General features: G+C 43.5%; 1 protein-coding gene across 2 annotated transcripts in view; it reads right to left on the minus strand.

The window, feature by feature from the left end:
- ITPK1 (inositol-tetrakisphosphate 1-kinase) overlaps window positions 1-17,222 on the minus strand; it is a 158,331-nt gene that overhangs the window by 16,953 nt on the left and 124,156 nt on the right. For both annotated transcript variants that reach the window (XM_050898437.1, XM_050898438.1), the window contains 2 exons: window positions 6,522-6,620; window positions 4,565-4,605 (listed from right to left, as the gene is read on the minus strand). In XM_050898437.1, the coding sequence (XP_050754394.1) occupies window positions 4,565-4,605; window positions 6,522-6,620 (140 nt within the window). The remainder of the gene's footprint in view (window positions 1-4,564; window positions 4,606-6,521; window positions 6,621-17,222) is intronic.

A 17,222-nucleotide genomic window follows, 5' to 3' on the forward strand; every position in this document is an offset into this window, starting at 1 on the left:
CAAAGACTACTGGCAGTGCAGCTTTCATTTTCAATCAACATTTTCTTCTCAGCTCTTTGCAATTTCATTTGCTGCTTTTAGTCGGGAAGCTACTGCAACTGCCGATACAACAAAAGGGTAGAACATTTGACCAACACAGATGACAAAGTTTGTACTGAATACAAGCGTGTATCATGAGAACAAGAGAAGGAACAGCTCTGTGTACTAACTATATGAGTTTTTCCCCACAGCTCCATTTCCCGTGGTTTGGTGCAGTCCAGTTGCAATGGCCTAAGCACCAGGGTTTCACCCACATCATCAGAGAACTTTTTTCAGATTCTAGTAGTTCTTACTGCTAGCAAATTCCAGCCTAATGATTTTCTTGGCTTGGTTTCATCCCATTGCTCCAAATGGATAGTCCTCTTGAAGGGATTGGAACAAATATGCCAAGAAGGAAGCCATTCATAGGGCCTGAATGATGAACAACAGCTGCCTCAAACAGCACGGAAGCGATGCTGGTAGGTGCACAGAAGTACTCTCATGAGCCAGCATATCTTCAGCACGTTACACTGCTCTTTCCATCGATCCCTCCATTACCATGCTTACATGCATACATAATTATAATATATATTATATAGGTGCCCCTTTTTGCAGGTTTGTTGTTGGAGTATGGATGCTGCCATGGCTCCTATGCAGAACCAGCAGCAGGCACCATTCTGGCACAGGTGATGAAATTACTTTATACCAGTGTGCCGCTACACAGCAGTGAGGATAAACTTAGGTTTGCTCTCCATCCTCAAAGCCCTGAAAAAGCTATGCTCTAGTTATCTGAATACTGACCTCTCTTCATTACTGCAGTGATGCTGGGCCTTGTTATTCACAGTGGCAGGAGGGCATGTTGGTAGTCAGGTGAATACAAGTAAGGACTGTTCCAAGGCCAGAGAACCTGACATAAGTTTTATCCTCTTTTCCTCTGGGCAAAACTCCCTCCCACAGGTAGGGATGCTTTGGTTAGAGCACCTTCCCCCTCTGAAGAGCCGCCTTGAAGACAACAGCTAACCATCCAAGTCTTGAGCCTGCTGCCTACCTCAGTCAGTGCAGGATGCACAACACTTACAAGAAAAGTTACTAAGCTCTGAAACACAAGTTTTTTCCTATGCCTGTTCATATTTTCTCACTGGCCTGCTTGGGCCTACTGTTTCACTCGGGATGCAAGACAGTCCAGAGAGGCTAAGAGAACTCCTCTGGGTTCCACAGTGACTCCACAGCGATACACAGAATAAAATTGGAGCTTCCTGCCTCAGCATGGTGCAGATGAGTTATACTGCTTGCTCGCTCTTTCCATATGCTTTCTGTCAGTTTTCGTGCTTTCTGAGATTAGCTGTATCTTAGTGAAGTCAGGGTCACTGGAAGGATTTTACAAAGAAACTTTGCCACTTTGTGCTCTCTCTCATGTATTATATATGATCAGTTGCTCATTTGATATATGCTGTACTTTCAGACTGAATTTTTGCTACCACCTTAGTTTGTCCCTGTAATAAAAACAGCAAATATAATAGGTTTTGTTGTTCAAAAACATAGCCATGGTAAATGATGTCGTGATTACATATTCATAGTTAAAAGTCTGAGCACATTTTTGTCCTTATTCCTCCTTATCTGGTAGACCACATTAGATCACATAATTGTCTGCACGCCTGCACAATGACTCAGTAGATTAACATTTTCTGAGTTCAAGTCAATGTGTGCATTCAATACCTACTTGCAGCTGATATTCTTACTCTGTCTCTATTATACCAGATGCTATCTATCTGACAGCACAGAGTGAATTTGTGAGTGGTAACAACCTGTGCAAGAAACCTACTCGAACCAGCAGAATTGTCCATCAAGATAATTCACAGCAATATCATCATGTCTCATTCATCTCTCACTGGTGGCAATAAACACTGCTCTCTTCCTCCTCCTGTGTAGACTGTTGGCATTATAGTATCTACAACATCATACTGGCAAGAACTGTGCTGTTCCTATTGTGTTCTCTTCAAATATTAGTTAATTAATCCCCACAAACAAACATAAGATGAGCAGGTACTTATCATCCTATTTTCGAACTGTGGAAACCCAGAGAGTTTATCTTCTTGGCACAGAACTGACCTAGGCTACCGGAAACCATGTGAAACCTCTCTTCTGCAAAGCTCTGCCCCATGGACTAGCACACAACCCATGTAACTCCCATGGTGTTCTGTTATGCTGGTTCATTGCGATGTCTCATGGTTTTTAGCATGCATGAATACAGCTCCAAGAATTCGCTTGCAGGGTGCACTTACTCTTTGTCATCTAGCACAGACCTGCTGTGTCTGGCAGTAACATGGGAACAATACTTTATATCATAATTTCCAAATAACATTCCTCATTATAAATGCAGAGCTCTTTTGAAGCCAAAACAAAACATTTGGCACCAAGAATTTTTACTGACAATGTCCGTAAGGAATTCAGTCTCAAAACCCACAGTGATTCTCTGCCTTTTCATTCCTGTCTGCTCAACACTTCGAAAAAGAGTCATTCTGGACACATTTCTTCAGGTTATGGGTCTCAGTGATGTCTCACGGCAGGTTTACCAAAGGTCGGTTATGTTCTGACCTGCTGGCAGCCGGGAAGGACAACCTTCAGGCATCACCTCTGTTCAACTCTAACAAACGGTGCTGGCAAACTGGGGTTCAAGTGCTGAGCTGGCGGACACAACTTCTAGTGCAGAGGCCATGTAGAACTGTGGGACACCACAAGAAGACTAACTAACAGCACCTTGGCTTAACTAGCTTGTGTTTTCACTGCAAAATGCGGCGTCCGCCAGCCTTGGCTGGCACCAAACCCAAACTCAAGCCTGCACCTTCAGCTGTCCCTGTTAGCCAGTACTTGAACCTTCTGAATAGTCATCTTATGAAGAAACACAGGTTTCTAGTCAGGCTGTGTTCTAGTTCCAGCGTCAGCTCTGCAGTGGGAATATCTCTACAGAAAATGAAGCAATTTACCAAAGGCTGAAGAAGAAGTCATTAATAAAACAGGCAACAATTTCTTGCTTGTAGACCTATCCTCCATCTTTTAGACAGACTGTACTGTAAGCAGAGCATTTATTCTATGCTTCCCTTGCCATTATTGACCATAAAATAGCAATTACAAGACAGTTCCTCTCTGATCATAAATACACTTCTAGATCACTCCTGAGAACTCAGTAACTCCAAAAGTGACTACTACTACTAACTATGTAAAGTACCATGCAAGACTTTAGGCTTTTTTCCAGGGGTCCTCCTAGGCTCTAGTCATAAGTTCCTGTGATAAAGTGCAGCCTACAACTGTATTTTAGTCTGATTTTTTCCTAGAAAATGGAATTCTGGCAGGAGGCTGAGGTATGTCTGCACCGTATGAAAGAAGAGCAAAGAAAGATTCACCAGGGAAATGAAGTCCAAGTCTGACTGGACAAGCACTGAAAGGTTCATGCATTTCAGGTTGCAGTTGCAGAGGAACTCTTGACAGAAAAATCAGCAGGGAAGCTGGAGTCTTAAATTCATTAAGAAGCCAGTCCCCAAGTGTTCTCGGGAATGATAGCAAATATTTATAGTGGCTGCTCCGGCAAACTAACAGGACTGTCTGTCAGCTTGTAAAATGATCCAAGCTAAGGTCTGCACAAAAAATCTCACTGCATTTTAAAAGGAAGTGCTGGTCACTCAAGGTTTCAGCCATAGCCATTCTGCTCGTCTAGATTTACATTTTACTTCAGCTCTCAGAGACGCTGCAGCAACATACTGCATGTTTCAGAAGCAGCTGGGAAACCTGGACCGACGACCACGTTGTTAACAAAGGAAGCCAGGCGTGAGGAGAGCCAGCAGTGAGGGCTGGATTCTCAAAACTGAGCTGTGGTAAGCAGGAAGGCAGGAAGCACAAATGGAAAAGAATTAAAACAGGACTCAACTCGCCTAAATTTAGAAGAAGCTAGGCTCATAGGGAGTGCACTCCTTCCAGGAATACACAACCATTTTAACTGCAATTGCTTTACGGGAAGGAGGGGTAGTTCCACCAGCCCTGTTCTCCCCACAGCTCCAACCGAGTTATTACAACTGAACATGCCTGAAAACGGTCTCCATTTGCTATTCCTTTCCCGTCAAGGAGAGGAACCAGCTGCTTCATCTGCAGCACAAAACCATTGCTCACTTGTACCACATACATGTTGGAAGAGAAACATGGTGAGGTGGAAACATCATTTAGTGTGACCTCCCACCAAAGAGAGGCTGAAGGAGATTCCTTGCAGACAGAGCTGACTGGAGACTACAAACTGCTAAAAGCAACTAGATGATAGAAGCTAGAAACTGCTAGAAAGAACTTCCATGTCAAGAGATTAAAGTCATATTTAACTTCATTTCAGATAAATCTGAAAAAATAATGGTGTAATTAAACATGAGCAAGAGGCGGGGGAAGGGAAGTCATTTGGGCATAGCCCTCATCCTGCCTACTACAGGATCGGAAAGCACCAGCCAAACCACCATGGGGGGACAGACTGGAAGCAGGGGGATAACACTGTGAAAGTTTTTTAACTCACCTCATGAGAGTTGGTTCCATGGGCCACTCTGGTTTTACAAACTGGGTAAATAAAAAAGAAAAAACAATGCACCACTGAAACAGGACACACAAAACCCTTATAAATCCGTTCCCACCCACACGTGCAAACACTGGAGTTCACCAGACCAAGGCATTGACTGTACCAGATACCAGCGACAGTCTCTGCTTGAACAGTGTCCTCAATCACTGCAAAGCTTGGCTTGCTCCAAGCCCTAATCTCTCAGCTCCTCCCTGTAACTAAGGTGCAAGCAGAGGTCATTATTAGGACTCCACAGAGGTGCAAAGCATCAGCTAAGAAGTTAGTACCAGTACTAACTGGTAGTAGGCCATCCTGCCTACTCAGAGGCCATCTTCACAAGTATGTGATTTTGCCTGAGGCTGGAGCTACTTTACAGGTACCACAAAACACCACTGTCCTGAAAACAAGGGAACTGGGACACAGTGGAAACCAACTTCTTTTCCTACCTCCCTGTTTTTGGGGAAGAGGAGGAAACTGAATGGACTGAACCAAACTAAGATACAACATATTTTTTGCAGGCAACCACAGAGGGAGACAAAAAAAGTAGAAAGAGCCCAGTAGTTCTTTCTTCTTCATATTCTTTATCTGTTCTGTATATCCTGGTTCTCACTTCCATCCTAAAACCAGTAAGAGGAAAGAAATGACATGCTCCTGCTATTATGAAACCAGAGAAGAGCTGAAGACCCTGGGACCCACACGATGACTAGAGCTGGTGTTATTTATATGTTAAGCAGAGGACATGAAAACTTGCTAGTAGTGAGGGGGTGGACAGGACAAGACTTCTTTGGGGGTTGTTGGAAGAGTCAAATTGCCAGGCAAGAGGACAGGCAGCTACAAAAGACAGATGACCTGCACTAGAGTCCAAAATAAGTTGGTAACTTGACATTTTGGAAAGTGGTATATGATGTCTCACAGACACATGCTCTGGAAAGCAGGAGCATTTTTAAGGGGGACAAAAAAGAGACAGAGAGAGGAGACAGAAAAAGCACTCCCACAATATCATGTTATATTAATTTTCAGTGTTATTTTTTAATTTCATCATCATTTAGAGGGGTTGATTCAGGCTTTCTGAATATATGGGCTATGCTGCTGACTACTGAGCACTAGCCAGCCTGTATCGAGAGGACAGTGTGCATGGGTGAGGAAGGGGGCGTCAAAGACATTCAGTGGGCTTTAAATTACTGCTTCACAATCTAGCTTCAGGAGACCTGCCTCATTTGGGAGAGCGATGGCAGGGAGGGCAAAACATGCTTTTTCCACATGACTTTACCTCTGAACCTTACAAATGAGGCAAGCACCAAGGGAACAAACACCGACTAACCGATTCTGCTCACTTTATACTGCAAGGAATCAAATAAAAGAATGAATTAAAGCACAAGCCCCACAGTGAAACTTGCTACAAAGCACAAACAGTTCATAGCAGCTGTTTGAGGCTGTGGGCCCTTGGAGCCTGCTATCTATGGTAATTTTTACACTCTTTCTTCTACCCTCTAAGGTTATATTTGTAGCCTGGACCAGGGAAAGGGAGCGGTGGGTGAAAAAAGGGAGCAGTCAGCAAGGCGGTGATTTTCTCAAGAAAAATAGTGAACACAGCTGGCAGGAGAAACTTCTTGCACAAGTTCAGGGCAAGCAGCTAACTTTGTTAGAACTATTAGCATTTCCCAGGAACGCATGTTTACTGTACTGAGGTGTTTCAAGTAAGGAACATCAATAAAAGGAAAAGTAAAAGCTGATAGGGAGGGGGTTTGTTCCACATTCCAAGCAGACTGCTTCAGAGCATTTGTTTCAGGAAGGTTTTAACATCCCTGACACTTTTGCAATGAAACCCATACTCCCACAGTGTTGGCTACATCTTGGGGGGTGCATGTGCAACATTCAGAACCTACTAGAAGCACCAAGAAAAAGCCCATGTACATACTGAACGGGAATGCCAGTCCATTCTTCTCTATAAGCTGCAAGGTATCTTCTCCACAGGCACTTGTCAGCTCCATAAAGGGTGGTGAACAGATCCTCTCATCTGCAAGACAAAAAAAAGACTCAAATGGAGATGAGGGGTTTAGCTTCTCAGCTGCATCATTACCGGCTCGCTCTATACTAACTGCTTCTTGATAGTCAGCTTTACTTTAACAGTTGATATTAAAGCACCGGAAAGATTATCACCCAGGCCTGAATTTGGGTTTCTGGAAACATTTCACAAGATGAAAGGCCCAATTTTCAGATAATCTAAATGGAAATATAAAGCCCCTATTTTCACAGGCAGCAAAAACGATCACCCACTTAGGAATATGTAGCTGCACAAGACTTAGCCAGTGAGGTGAAAAGCAATTGGGATCTTAGCTCTTAACATTATACCTTCAAGGATAATTTTCTAAAGCATTTTACAAAAACCTGAATGGTCAGCAAGTGTGGCTGGAGTAGGCAGTCTCACAAAGCCATCGTTACTGTAGGGCCCCTCAGGTTGCAGAGTCCAGTGTGGATTTACTTCAGCCAAGGTGCCAGCCATGTAATACATCCCACTGTCCACTGGGACCTCTCTGCCGTGAAAGCAGCACTCATTTGGTCTGGCAAAGCCAGTCAGAGCACCGCTGAGACTCTGAGACACCTTGGCAAGATTGCTCAGTGGACTTTGGTTAAAGAGAAAAAACATGGGAACCACGGTAAAATTTAAGAGAACAGCTCTGCTCCAGAGCGTTTCTGCTGATGTTGTGCTTGTTCACATGGGGTTGCGGGAAGGCTGGAGTCAAACCCCAGCCCTCTTAAGTCACTCAGTAAGTTGAATTGCTCTAGGATTCACATCCTGTTCACTGTAGGAGAACGCTGATTCCCCTAGGAATGCAGCAGGAAAGGGGGAAAGCACTGTAGGACTCAAAGTACTTGAGCATACATCTCCACTGCTCAAGAGGACCGGGTTGCAATTTCAAGTGCAAAGAGAACCTTGGCTTCAGCCTCAGCTCTGGGACAGGTCAGCGGGCCCAAAGACTTTCAGACAAAAGCTGTGTGCACATTGACAAAGTCAAAGCAAGAACATCACCCAAGTAAGAGCAACTATCCAACTTACCTCCTCAGTGAGCACAGTCTTAAAAGTACTGCCTCCATGGAGTTCTAGCTGTGGCCAGGTTAACTTTGGAGTCACAAATGAGTTATAACTCGAGTTAGCTGCGCAGTACTGAACTGCAATTCAGAACCGGTCTGCCAAAACTCACTTCTAAGACTTATTTCAAGAGAAACAGCATGACACCTTCCTCCAAGAACCAACTGGAGACCAGCACAAATGATGAGAGCAACTGTATCTGGCAAACTCAAGTCACAGGTTTATATCAACCAGCAACTTGTCTTGAAAATAAGCAAAACCTGACTGTTATTACTATCCACATCTATCCCAGCGAACACAGAGAATCCAAACAGGTGGAGGCTATGCTGTGCAGATGGTGCAGAAACTGAAAAGTACATGTAAACTAAACCCCCAGGAAAACTAACTATATACTCTGAGAGCACCATGCATCCAGAAACCACTTTATAAGCATTGTTTAGGTTAATGCTTTTCACTTCATTATAAGTATACATTTATGCATGTTCCCTCACACAGAAGAGAAAATTGAATCACTGAAAATAACAGAGAGGCAAAACTCTCTGTATTCTGGTATACATATCTGAATACATGCTTCAACGCTCTGAGAATATCTGAGAACTCCGCCATTAGCAATACTGTTGCTACAAGAAGTTTTCTGAGAAAAGAAAAGACTATTTTCATACATCCTAAAAGGAGCAGAAAGATTGATGCTTTGAGGTCAACCTCTACAAAGCTAAACAAAACATCTCAGACTTCAAAGCTGCTATGAAAACAGAAAGCATTATCCAAAAGTGACAGGTACTGTAATATTTACAAGTCTTTGCCAGAGCGAAAGTTCCTTAGTTGGACGAATTTAAGGAATCAGATTTAGTTTACAGATACTTGGGAACAACTTTGGCTTGGCAGCTCTCCCACCCATATGCTTAAGGCTCACAAATAACTTTGCCTTCAGAGTGTAGATGCAGAGGGACGTATTGTTCCATCTCACTTCCCTCCATTTCTCTCCCATGCAAACAGGAACAGGAGACAGGGAGGATTCAGCGTTCCTGCCGATTATATGACACTTGCATGGGGAGATGAAGGAGGGGGCAAACAGTAATTTCTTTGACTTTGTGCTTAGAAAAGACCACCTGGATCAACAAAAAGTAGCAAAGACGACTCTTAGCATCTCAAAGTGCTCCTGCTGACTTGGCACAGCACTGGCATTTTCTCCACCAAGAAGGCAATTCTAGCCCACTGAAGCCTCTAAAACAGACCATTAGTTCACAGCCAGACCTGAGGACAAACAAACCTTCGCTCAACACAAGATTTCAGTACGGCCTACAACTAGAAAGCTGCCACTCTGAGTTCAATTGCACACACTGCAATTCTGAAGGTAGCTGTAGGTTTAAAAAAAAGTCCTCCAGCTGCCAGTGATGATCCTCTCCTCCCTCCCAGGGTGGCAAACACATGCTGAAGCTTTTTCTCATCACCGAGCTCCTGCTATCAGAGTGACAGCAGTTTCAGCACACCTTCTCTGCACTGAGGTCCAGGACAGACCTAATTCAATGGCTGAGGGTCAATCTCAATACTGTTTTACATCAGCATGGAACTACACCATGCAATCCACAAAATGCAAACGACCACCCAGTGGTACACTGAATGCTCCCCTCTCCTCCTGCTGAGGTAAGCTGCTTTAGCAGGATCTTACTGAGCTGTGGTCAGGCGCTGGACCCTTGGCCACTGTCACTGCTTCTTCGCAAACCAGTAGCGACCAGTCACCGTGTGAAACCATTGCCAAAAAGGACAACAATAAATACACAAACAAATAAACATAACAGTCTAGAGGTGAGAATGGGTGACATGAGTCTGGCCCCATCACTGACCCTTCGTATTGACACTACAGCCTAACCCACCAGTATAAAACCAAGCAACATTCTCATTTGCATCAGAGCGCCCTAGTGTGGATGAAGCACTTCTATAAAAGCAGTCTGAGAACTATTTAAGTACGAGGCCACAGCCATGGCATGCCTCCCACGGAGCTGCATTAGCTGAGCACCGCTAGCAGAAGTGACTCAGTATGTCTGTCAGGACACAGAGGTGATACAACCCAGAACCCACGCAAGGAGCCAATGCTGAACTGTGTGTTGGGATGCCGCTGACTGGAAGAGACTTCTTCTAAATCAGCAAGTTTGGAAAAGACTCCGCCTCATCTTCCATCCTTGGCTACGTACAAGTGCCTTTAGTTCCCAAGAGATTATTACAAACGCAATTTCTATGCTTTCCACTTTGGATCTCAAACTAAAACTCAGGCACTTCCTCCCTCCCTTTGGGTACGTACATTGAATTACACGATAAACAGATAACCATAATTATTAACCCTATCTCCACGCAGCCTTTACTGAACCAAAGCTATCAGCAGGAAAAATCTCTCCATAAGTCAAAGGATTGCTGGGATATAAGAGGCTGTACATTTTTATAGGGCACATTTAGTGGTATTTCTTCCTTTTTCTAAGTGCCTGGTAGTCTCTCAGAGACCTGCCTTTGAAATACGGCCAGGACTCCAGGTGGACCATGTCAGGTCAAGAACTGCCAACTTAACAGCAACAAAGAAAGACTCTTCAGATCAGGAGAGGGTTCAGCTCTCACTTCAGACAAGTACCAAAAGTATCTGTAGCATTTTAGTTGTTAGAAACAACACATCATAATTAAATTTAAAAGTCAAAATGCTGTCACTATGTTCCTCCCCCGTCTTTGTCCTCATTTTTATTGTATGCCTTGGCACAAACTTTGCGGTGTCTGCTTTCTGTATTTTCCTTAAATTATTCTCCCTTTTCTTCAAGATTATCTGATCTCATAGGGAGGCCCCTCTTGCCTCTTTTATACTTTCTGCATTTTTTTTCTGACCCCCATCCTCATTTCTTCTCTATGCCAGTCTTTTTTTCAACTGCCATTTCTGTTCTTCCACTGCTACCTACACTTTATCCCTCCATCACCTTTGAACGGACATCACTGCTTGGATCATGTTCATTACGATCGCAGGGGGAGTGTTTGCAGTGGGACCTCTGAAGACAGCAGGGAAGCTGGCACTAAGAGGTCACGGGTGACAGGCAGCAATCGCCTCCCTCGACACAGCATTGGGGCAGTCAGCTCTGGCACACCCTGCTCTGGGGTGAGCTTTGTCAGAGCACTGCTCTATTCCCATGGAGCAACAACATTATTATGAAGGTGGAAAATATGACTGATGAAGGTCAGTTTACAGGATGAATAACATAGCTAACCAACACAAGAGAGGTGAAAGAGTACCCGAACCAGGGTGTTGGTGCCAAGGAGGGGATTATTCCGGATGAAGTTCAACAATAGCGACAGGAGCAATGCGATGTGAAGATGGGGAAGGTGCAGACTAAATACTGGCTGGGGAAAAATGTTTTCTGGCAGTGAGAATTGGTGGAAATCCTTATGCTTGGGACTTGCTTTAGTAAGAGATGTTAAGCAGTGCTCCTCTACCCAGGGCCCATGCACCACCGGTGGCCTGCAGACAGACTGCCAAACAGTTACAGGATACCCAAACCCCCAAAAGGAAGAAGGCACAAGAAACCCAACACTGAACACACATTCCCATTCAGCAGGTAGGCAAAATAGATAGAGGAAAAATAAGACTAATACATGGCTGTTCTCAGTTGAACCAAATCTTACATGATAGTAAATGGAAACCACTGTGACAGGGCTGTACAAGACAGTCCCTGGATGGTTTTTGACGAGGGTAGATGGTCCTTGCACTATAAAAGGTTGAGAAGTACTTACACAGAGGACAGCTGTGGATCACTGTGGGAAAAAAATAAACCGTAAGAACAGAAGAACCATAAAATAGTTTCCTATTCAGATTTCTTTGGTCCTTATGATTTTGGAGAGGTAAGACAACAAATAATAAATTGCAGATCCAGTACTCTGCATTCATAGATCAACAAACTGCATTTCCTTGTCTTCAGAAAAGGAGTTTAAAAAGAGAGTTCATGGTCATCTGTGAGGATAGCTCAAAACCTGTGGCTAGGAAAAAAAAACCATGAGGAGGCCACTGCCTACTAAACTTCAGATTTACAGTCTCAACATGTCTCCCTACCTCGTAATTCACCATCCTTCACTACCTAATCTAGGGATTAGGAAGCAGAGCAGACAGGCTGAAGAATGAGTATTTATTCCCAGCACCACCAACCTCTTGCCACAAGACCGTGACCCAATCACCAAACACGTCCTATCTCTGAGTTCCCATTTGCAAAGTGGGGAGAAGGCTTCGCCTCCCCTTGGCGAGGGAGGGCTTTATGGAGCCGGTTTAAGGAGTTTCAGGAAAAAGAATGCTACTGGGTGTCGTTACAACAGCTGAATAAACTACCTGTTTGAAGCTCCAGTCTGAGCATCAGCAACCAAAACCCTGAGAGTGTTACTGGAAAAACATAAAACAAAAGGTGTTTACTCAAGAATATCCTATCTTCTGACCAGGCTCAGTACTGTCTCGTTAGCAGCATCATCTCCTCTGTTTACACATAGAAGGTAACAGGAGCACCAAATGAGGGGCAAGCAGAGGAGAAGGGAAAGGTAAAAGAAGCTGGTACAGTGAATTTCTGAAACAGGTGGAGGGAGGACGCAGTTTGTCAAAGGAGCACAAGAGGAGGCCTAGAGTCCCCCAGGTGTGCAACAGACTCCAAAGCACACGAGCGTGTGATCCCCTAATTCTGCTTAGCAATTACAAATGGAGCACAGCTTGTGCCTGAGTTGCTCTGTGGCTGGAAAGGCTGCCAGGATTATTTCTGAAGAAATAGGGTGCACAACCTCTATATCGCACAATGCTCTATGCAGAGAAATGACAAAGCTGCTCCTGAAAAGTGCTGGTCTCTGCTGTAAACACCCTTAAGATAAGGAGAAAAACAGCCATGTCAAAATCTGGCTCAGGTCAGTCATCATCCAACACTCATGGAGCAAATGTTAAGCCTTAAGCTATCTGAAAGATTTACAGCAGAGCGTACCAAATTCTAAACTTCCTACTTTGTTGAGAAAAGCTACTCTTTAATAGAGTAGTTGGCTCTGTGATTTGAAAACGCTTAAGCCTCTTTAAAAATAAATGTATTTTCAGTAAACTGTGCTTCACTGTAGCTTCCACTAGCTTGCACTGCTGCACTCTGCTCCTGGGGGGATAGAGAGGATGCACAGCCAGGGCAACCTCTTTTTCTCCTAATACAATAGGGGGAGGAAATCTGAACTTCCAGCTCACCCCTGCCTCCTAAGTTCATTTTCAACCAAAAAAATAACCAACCACACAGAGAAGCTGGTAGGTTCTTTTTTTAGCATGCAGCTGAACCTTATCTTGAAGGTATCTCAATTTAAATCACTACATGACTGGGGTTTTTTGCCCTTCAGAATCCCTTTAATCACTGTAAACTTATCATAGCTTTGGACTATGATACTTCTGCTAAGGTCAAAAGTTGGTACGTCAAGGAGTCAGCCAAGCTAAGCCAACCCACAACTTCACAGCAGCCCTGTCTCTATCATCTGGAAGAACCCTTTCCTGACTCCTTCCTCTAGTAGATAATGTTTCAGCTGAAGCTTCATAAACCCCACAACTTTATTCATAAAACCCACAACTTTACAGAGTGTTCAATCAGGTTTATTTCAGCACTTCTGAGCTGTATTAAAAATACTCTCAAGTTGTTTTCCCTTCCCCTCAGACACGTGTGTGCATGAGGAATACTGGCAGAGCAGATTTAGTTCAAACGTATGTCGATCTGTACTCATCACTGAAAAATCAATCCATATCTGAATACCCGTATGTTTGCATCTTAAGTCTGTGGGGGGAAAAGTCCAGTTCTCGTCATAAAGCAGCTGTATTTGGGGAGCATTTGGCAGCACATTCCAAAGACACAAGAGGGCAGAGCAGACTCAGCTTTGAGGGCACGATTTTAACCTTACCCTAGCTTGACATACAAGGAATTGTGCACTGAATATCTATGTTAAATGGAACATCTGCAGAGCAGCAGTCTTCGCTTCTAATAAAGTAGTGATTTTGAAGCATCTGGGCAGCAAGTGAGGAAATCTCACAACTGAATATAAATAAGAAACTATTCAAAAAATTCCCAATAACTTGCCATTTCCATTCAATTTAGGAGTGCTAATTATGGTTTTTGAACATGATGAATTCAACTTAGATTGAAGAGAAATGATAAAAAATAAAGAAAAAATATAGGCGAAAGTCAAAATAAAGCCAACCTGATGGAGTTTGTTCCCCCTGCTGAACTCTTCTTCAGAGACAACCATTTCACAAAGCTACGGTCTGTACAGGATCCCCCCTTGTAGATCTAGACTTTCATATTATGCCCACTTTCCTCACGAGCAGGATGCTCCTTTCTGATTCCCAAGAAAGGAATTCACCTCATCTCTTGGGTGCTCAGGCTGAAAGAGGCAGGTTTTGCAAACAAGCGTTCAGCTTACTCGTGGTGATGGAGCCTCACAGGTACCTGGCAGTAGAGGAAAGAGTACAGCTACAGGCATGCCTTCAGTTAAAATAGACCTGTGGTGAAACACGTTCATTGACACAGCCCGATAAAGTGAGCTCTCGGAAATGCAACAAGTTAAGAGGTGAAAGATTATCTCATTCAGGAGACAGAGTAAAGGCTGGGAGATGTATGTTCATCATCAAACAGCCTCATTTTTCAGTAGGTAAGAGCAGTTATCCACCACCTTGCAAATGCAAGGGACAGGAAGCTTTGCATTTGAATTTAAAAAAACAAGCACAACTCCTCCCCACTCCTCCCTCCCATTATTAAAGGGGTGTTTGAAAAATGCAGCATTTTGGCTATGTTTATACACTTACTGTACACAAAAACTAAAGCCTATTTCCTGCAGTTCGACAGGATTATCCAAGAGACTGCACTATCTACCAACTTCAATTCATCCTCCTCCACTGTTTTTCAGGTTTCTCAGTAGCATCACATGCAAAGGCTCTTAAGGAGGCACTCTGGCATGCCTGACCACAGAAAAAGGAGGCAAATGGACCAACTTTCCAGGAGAAGGAAATAAACCTTCTGGTGCTGCTTAGACTCTGTGTAAAGAAGAATGTTAGGCAAAACTCTCTGATAAGTAATGACGAAGGGTGGAGAAAATCTGCTAGAACGGCTTTTGTTGAAATGGTAACATTTACTCCTTAGAGCACTGCAGCTGTACCAAAACCTGGGGAATCATTTTACAGGCTAGAGTGTTTCTAATATTACAGGAAGAATGAAAGCCATCTTCCTCATCAAGGAAAAAAATGAAAGGGATTGTTTGGCAAGCTCAAAGAAGACTTTATCTGCATTTTTACCCCAATAATGTTCTACTTGGAACCCTGGCATTGAAAGTATTTTTATCTGTGAAACCCCAAAGGCATTTCCAGAAGAGAGACAATGCAAAATCTGCTCTGTGTGAATACCTGAACCCTGAGATTAAAGCCAACTCAACTGTCTCTAAACAGTAATTTGTATCTGCTGTTTCATATGCTTACCCATATATGTTGGATACTGGAATGATAGTTAGAATTGCCATTCTGAAGCAACAAAAGTCTGTGATTCTAGTACTCTTACCAACATGGACTACCCTAGTACACAGAATGATAAATGAGTCTCAGAACCAAGAGCCAGTGTCCAAATACGACTCCTTCCTCTGAAATACAAAAGGTATCCATAAAATGGTCTGAAATATAAAAGGACCATAAAATGGTCTAAACATAGCTTATTTCATGTTTCCTCTCCCAAACACTGAGCTAAGAAACTACTTAGACTAGTACAAAACAACTTCCCAGCTAAATTCCCATCTGCAAACTACACACCTCCAGGACAGGAGCTGGTGGAATGCTGATTTGCATCCCCCTGGCCTAGATGGTGGGTGAGAGCAACAGATAGTGGTCTGAACTTCCCTGTGTAAACACACACAGCTTGAAAATGGCCAGGGAGCACCAGATTTGGTGCAAATATATTGTTATACACTATGTGTTGGAGCTTGAAGGGAAGGTGTGAGCACCAGGGCCCTCATGTGCTTGAACAGATAATGTAACACCAAGGTTCCTCATACCCAACTGATGGACATGAGAAATTCACAGCAGAGTACCAGTTTGCTCCATGCAGCGTGATGCTAATCATACCCAGGAATCTAAGGTGAGCCTTGAAGGCCCAATGCTGAACTCCTTACTGATTTTATTTGCATGTAACGCTACTGGCTTAAGTGAGTTACTTCCTCTCGGTTGAAGAATCAGTCTCTCTGTGTCTTACACAGAGTACATAGTCTAATAAAAAAGAAAAACACCAGTGAGTATATCTATGGTAGGCAGCATGATGACAGACATGACACAGGCAGCTTTTTCTTGTCCATGACAGAGTTCATTTGCAGACACTAGAGTACCCAGCAGAGTAGAGTCCACTGAAGCTCTTTATAGCTCTAATCTAAGAGGGTTGATGGCCCTTAACCAGATAAGTTTAATGAGCTTTTGGAAGCTCAATCCTGGGAGAGACTACGCAATGCATGACCCATGCTTTCAGTAAATACCACTTCCAATCTATACATGCTGGGTCAGAGGCAAAGCAGCAGCTCACAAGGAGTGCGAAACAGTGACAAAATGCCCTCCGAGGCAGAGAGGCATCTCAGGGACACGCTGGAAGGGGCTCTGACAGTATCAGCCAATGTCCAGACCAAGCCTCCATAGTACAGCAAGACTCCTGCAGCAGCTGTGCGCCAGCTCGAGCCAGGGAGGAACAGGGCTTTAGGCTCCTGTTCCAGACCGTGCCACCAACGACAGGGGAAACATGAATAACTACTTGCCTTTTATTACTTTACCAACTCACATGTATGCGAACACGAAGTGAAGTGCAAGAGATTACATGCAGATCTATAAAACACAGAAAGATCTTGGGATAACACTGAATAACAGAAGAGGCATATCGCTGCCACTGCACCGCTGAGCAGGGCTGACAGCGAGGCCTGTGGCTGAGCATCTCCAGTCACCTATGTTGTGGGTCCACTTCTGTGCTGTGAGGTCAAAAGGATTTTCCAGAGACTTGGTGACCATTGGTTTCATTTCATTTTCATTATGTAAAGCAGCTTCCCAGAACACAACTATACAATAGCAATGCATTTCTTACTGCGTCAGGGATGAAACATAAGAACATGGTATTTCAATAACAACAGTGAAAAGAACTGTTTAGTCTGAAACAAATATATTTTAAACAAGGATAAGAGAAACCTAAGCAGAGACTTAAATATCAATGCAACAACATATGCAAATGATCATCGGTCCCAAGTTTACATGTAATGTGGGAAACAAGAAGGTAACGTCCTGCCCTAACACTGTCTTTGCACAGGTTAGCAAACTTCTCTAACACATGGACTTCTACCTTCTACACTGCTCATCATTCAGAGCTTGCACTTTGTGGTGTGGAAGGAACACCACCTAATGAACAAGTTTTTTTATTAAGAAACATGTTGTATTTTCAAATGAAAATCTTAAAGATGACCTGTAGACAATCCTGAAACACTTAGGGAAAACGTAACTGT

The sequence above is a fragment of the Gymnogyps californianus genome, chromosome 5 (assembly GCF_018139145.2).
Source record: "Gymnogyps californianus isolate 813 chromosome 5, ASM1813914v2, whole genome shotgun sequence".
Taxonomy (NCBI): domain Eukaryota; kingdom Metazoa; phylum Chordata; class Aves; order Accipitriformes; family Cathartidae; genus Gymnogyps; species Gymnogyps californianus.